Source organism: Nannospalax galili, unplaced genomic scaffold, assembly GCF_000622305.1.
Source record: "Nannospalax galili isolate Female #2095 unplaced genomic scaffold, S.galili_v1.0 scaffold113, whole genome shotgun sequence".
NCBI lineage: Eukaryota > Metazoa > Chordata > Mammalia > Rodentia > Spalacidae > Nannospalax > Nannospalax galili.
In genome coordinates this window covers 5,248,546-5,254,006 of record NW_008335444.1, presented here as the reverse complement: position 1 = coordinate 5,254,006, position 5,461 = coordinate 5,248,546, and the positions used below count along the sequence as shown (strand labels likewise).

The following is a 5,461-nucleotide window of genomic DNA, read 5'->3' as shown; positions in this document are numbered from 1 at the left end:
AAAAAAAAAAAAAAAAAAAAAGTGTAAAATTGAGACTGGTTGCTGGGCATGATTATAAAGGCCTACAACACCCCAGCTAATTGGGCAGCTGAGGCAAAAGGATCAAAAGTTCAAGACCTGCCTGTGCTACAGAATGAGTTTAAGCCTAGCTTGAGCAACTTATTGAGACTCTGTCTCAAAATGAGTAAAATGAAGACTGGAGGTATAGCGCAGCAGTAATAGTAGAGTACTGACGTAGCATCCACAAGGTTTTGAGTTCAGTCTCCAGTACTAAAATCAGAGGACTAGGGATACAGCTCAGTGGTAATAACAGAGTACTGACCTAGCATCCACAAGGTTTTGAGTTCAGTCTCCAGTACTAAAATCAGAGGACTAGGGATACAGCTCAGTGGTAATAATAGAGTACTGACCTAGCATCCACAGGGTTTTGAGTTCAGTCTCCGGTACTAAAATCAGAGGACTAGGGATACAGCTCAGTGGTAATAATAGAGTACTGACCTAGCATCCACAAGGTTTTGAGTACAGTTCCTAGTACTTAAAAACAGGAAGGCTTGGGGTATGACTCAGTGGTAGGTGCTTGCCTAGAATGTAGAAAGCTCTGGGTTCAATTCCAATTACTACCAAATAGAAAAATAGTCTTCCAGACATGATGGTCCATGCCTATAATCCCAGCCAGCCCTTGAGAGGTTGAGGTAAAGAATTGCCATTTGTTTGAACCTGGGCTACATAGTGAGTACCAAGTCAGTCAGTATTACAGTATAAGCCTCTGTCTCAAAACAGCAACAATAACAAAAAGAATTGTGACTTCAGTGATAGAGCACATGCTTAGTGTATGTAAAGCCCTAGGTTTAACTCCCAACTCATTCAGATAGTTATTATGACCCTGGTTGAAAGCATTGAGATTTAGGCAGGTTAAATAACTTTTCAAGGTCACTTGGCTAGCAATGAGCAAAGCCCAGTTTCTAATATAGTCTGTCTGATTCCAAAGCTGTATACCTAACCAGGCATGGTGGTGCAGTCTTTTAATTCTGGTACTTGGATAGGCAGAAGCAGATGGATCTCTGTGAGTTTGAAGCCAGTCTGGTTAATACAGTGAGTTCCAGGCCAGCCAGAGCTACATAGTGAGACCCTTTCTCAAACAATAAAAACAGTAAGATGACCATGTTGAGTTGTAGGGTCTCCTTTTAAGTTGGGGTACCTTTGGGTCACCAATAGATGGTCTCCCTGGGTTGAGGGGACAGGAAAGAATCATTTCAACTGCTGAGCCTCAAAGAATGTCCAACCTTGAAATCACTAACACACAGCAAATTGGGGGTGGAACTGAATAGGAGCTGTGCCAAATTCCTTCTGCAGCCAGGCTGGTCACCCAGCTCATGCAGAGGATCCATGGAGGAACACCAGCTTTCACGGGAGGTTGTGGTCACTAGTTTTCATTATTCCTCCCAGGTAGACGAGACTTAAAAGGATATTCCTGCCAAGTGTCATGGTGCAGGCCTGCAATCCAACCATTCAAGAGGCTGAGGGAGGAGGATTGTGAGTTTGATTGTAAGCCAGCCTGGGCTACATGAGATCATGTCTCAACAAAACAATACACCAAAAACAAAATTAAAGCTAGACATGGTAGGCCGGGCATGGTGGTGCATGCCTTTAATCCCAGCACTCAGGAGGCAGAGACAGGCGGATCTCTATGAGTTCAAGGGTAGCCTGGTCTACATAGTAAGTTTCAGGACAGCTAGAGCTACAGGGAGACCCTGTCTCAAAAAGGCCCAAAAAAAAAAACCAAACAAACAAAAAACTAGACATGGTAGTATACAATTGTAATCCTGTCTCAGAAGGCAGAGGCTGGAGGATCACTGTAGATTTGAGGCCAGCTCAGGCAACATTGTGAGTTCCACAACAGTCTGAACTACATACAGGGTGAGACCCTGTCTCAAAAAAAATTTTTTTTAATTAAAAAAACAAATCAAGAATAAAAATAAAGCTCTTGACCATTCTATACTATCATAGCTATAGCAGCTCTCCTATATCTGAAATAAATGCACACATATGGACAGATGTGTATAGTGATTTGATTAAGCTGTCTCCCTGTGGTCTACACAGCCTTTCATAACTACATACTTAACATAGAAGTTCCCAAACAGGAGAGCTCAGTGCTGTATTGTAGAATTACAAAGCATCTAGAGAGCCATCTGGCTACCTCCATGCTTGATAGACACAGAAATGAGAGGGAAGAGGGATGTGCCTATTGACACCCAAAATGTCAATAACAGAACTGACACAGTGTTTCTACAAGCTCCAGTACCAGAAGTAAGGCTTGCCTTTCAGAGCCGTCTTAAAGGGTGACTGATAGACATGGCCTTGACGGTGACAATAATCTCAGTCAGGAAGAGGAGAAGGACCTGTCCTGGTAGTCTCATCCATGAAGAGTGGACACTGACCCAATCTGGGGCTATTGGTAGAAAACTGGGATCTCCTTCAGGCACTGTTAGGTTGTCAGGATACACTGATGAGGGGAAGCCATGGATGTAGGACAGGCAGCAGACACAAAGCAGAGAAAGAAGAGCATAAAGGACAGAGGTGGGTGGAATCATTGGAGAGCGAGCGGCAGCTAGGGATCTAGAGAAAGAATTGAGACCTGCTGTGAGGTTGCTTCCCTGGACTAAAGCCCCACAGCTGGGCTCTAGAAGGGCATACTCACCTCCATGAAGGGGACGGCCCGGCAAGAAATGTCCCCCAGCAGCCTCTGCTTGGTGATCTCGTTGAAGATGACAACAGGGAGGCAGAAGAAAAGGACCAGGAAATCCCAGAGGGCCAGGCTGGCAAGGATGGAGTTCCAAGCACTCTTCAAGTAGTAGCTGTGCCACACGATGCACATGACAGACAGATTACCCACGATACCCACAGCAAAAACCACCAGAGCCAGGAGCATGATGGCATAGGCACTGTAAGAGCTCTCTGTCACTGGATACAAGGGGTTCTGAATCTGCAGCCTCTGACTTGGAGTCCCTGTCAGGTTGCCCCTCAGCTCCTGCCCACTATCTGGGGTGACCCCATCCTTGTCTGGATTGGAGCTGGTAGCCATCAAGGGCTTGGTGGGCTGCAGGCCAGCAGGGCGGATGAGCCGGGGGTACTCAGCCCATTCCTCAGGCACATAGTGCTGCACTTCCTTGGGCCCCTCATCCTTGGTGCCTCTCCGGGGTCGGTTCTGCTGCTCCTGGGCCTTGGCTCTATGCCCACCCAAGGGTGAGGAGGCAGCCCCAGAGACCCTGCTTGGCTCCACAGCCAATACCACAGCAAGAGAGACAGCCAGGGGCCACAGCCACTGCATGGCCAGAGAAGTAGGATGTAGCTGCCCCAGAGAAAGCAGGTACCCAAGTGCTGGGCGGAATTAAGAGAGACAGCTGGCCTCTGGGTCCGCCTCCAGTCAGGCGTCTGGTATGGCCGGCCCTCCCTCCCACCCTGCTGGCCATGATCTGGCCAGGGCCCTCTGCTGGACTGAGCAGTCTGTGCTCCCCTACACATTGCATCCTCCAGCACACCGCTTACTCAGGCTCTAAGACCACAGTCGGTCAGACTGATTAACCCTCAGAGGAACCTGCTCTGGGCACTGGAAATCAGGGAAATGTAGCTCACTTGCCAAGGGGGGAAGGGGCAGACTGGAATTGGGTGACAGGTCTCCTGATTCTACCCAATTCCAAGGCAGCTACTACATTCAAAACAGAATCATAGGCTCATGTCTGTAATCCTAGCACTTGGGAGGCTGAGGTAGAAGGACAAGAGTTCAAGGCCAGCTTGGGCTGCATAGCAAGACCCTGGGTTTTGTTTTGTTTTGTTTTGTGTTTTAAAAAGCCTGGGGCTGTAAAGAAATGGCTCAGCAGTTAAGAGCACTGGGTGCTCTTGCAGAGGACCCAGGTTCAATTCCCAGCACCCACATGGCAGCTAACAACTGTCAGTAACTCCATTTCCAGGGGATCTGACGCCCTCTTCGGACCTCTGCAGGCTCCAGTGCACTTACACATATGTGGGAAAAATACTCATGCACATAAAATAAAAATTAAATAAATAAAAGAGAATAGGGAGCGTGCATGAAGTCAAAATCAAAACTGAATTACAGCTGCTGAAATTGTTGGACACTTAGGTACACCACTCAGCTGAGTCCTACTACACTCTGTGGGTAAGTGCTATTGTGACCCATTTCCCAGATTTGAAATATAAGGTTATATGAGACAATTTTATAATGAGACAATTACTGGCCTCATAGCTAACTGAAGGCAGAGTCAGCTCAGAACATGGATCTGACTCCAGAACCTTTGAACTCAATGCTGGTCTCGGTGGACAAGAGCCCACTGCTTTCCTCCTAGCCACACAAACTCCCCAAGGAAAGCAGTAACAAGAAAAAGTTTTAAACAACGCATTATGGGGTGGGAGTGGGAGTTGGTAGTGTTTGCCTAGCATGTTAAGGCCCTGCGCTCCATCCCTAGCACTGAAACAATAAAATAAAAACACACCATGTTGTGATCCAGACACATTTTCAGTATTTGAAAAGCAAGTTCCAGGGAGCTTTCAGTCCAGAGGGGAAATAAATACGAAATTCAATAATTACAACTCAGTGTGATAGATTCTATGAAAGGCAGGGTCAACAGTGTAGGGGGAGGCCAGAGGAGCCTGGGGCAGTCTAGAAGGTCTCCAAAGCAAGGTGGCTTTTGAATGAATCCTGAAAACTACCTGATAGCTTGCCTGGCAGACTCTCAAGGGAAGCATGGAAGGTTGTTCTCAGGAAAGGAACCAGTGCTTGCAAGGGCTGGGCATGTGAAAGTGGGTAACATTCCTGCCAAACAGCAAGACTGTGCAGAAAGCTGGGGTGCAGGGGAGATGGGAAGAGGGCATTGAGGTTGAGGCAAGAGATCAGCAGAGAAAGGAACAGAGAGGATCTTTATGCTAGACCAAGGAATTGAGATGTTATCCCAAAGACAAGGTACTACAGGAGCACTGATTTGACCAAGTTACCTTAGGGGTCCAGGATGTGCTCTGAGCTCCTGCCAGACAGAGAGATGGAGTGGGAATCAAGGGAAATGCAAAGCTTCCAGGAGAACCAGCAGTACAGAGGGCCTCAGACTGCAGAGAGTGTGGGAAAGATCAAGGCTCCACCAATGCAGAGGTGGGAGAAGGGGCACAAGACTCTGTACTTCACAGATGGAGCTCCACTCACCAGGGGTTGCTGGGATGGAGAAGCAGGAAGGTGGTTTCTGTAGATCAGAAAGGCCAAAGCAGACTTGGGACAGGGCCAGCTGAAAGTCACTTACACAGTCTGTTGGCAAGCATTAATGGCCACACCCACCAAGAGTCCCAATCTGGAAGCAGCTTTCCCAGACTTGCTAATTAGGAACAATGCCATCCTACCCAGTAGGTTCCAACATGCAGTGTAAAAATAGAAGTCCCTTGGCTAGGAGTGGTGGTGAAA

At 47.5% G+C, this 5,461-nt stretch overlaps 1 protein-coding gene across 1 annotated transcript in view; it reads right to left on the bottom strand.

Moving 5' to 3' along the window:
- Positions 1 to 3,415, bottom strand: part of Gpr37l1 (G protein-coupled receptor 37 like 1) — an 8,126-nt gene extending 4,711 nt beyond the window's left edge. The window contains exon 1 of the mRNA XM_008830313.2: positions 2,699 to 3,415. Coding sequence (XP_008828535.1) covers positions 2,699 to 3,328 — 630 coding nt within the window. The 5' untranslated portion in view covers positions 3,329 to 3,415. The remainder of the gene's footprint in view (positions 1 to 2,698) is intronic.
- Positions 3,416 to 5,461: the final 2,046 nt, after the last annotated feature.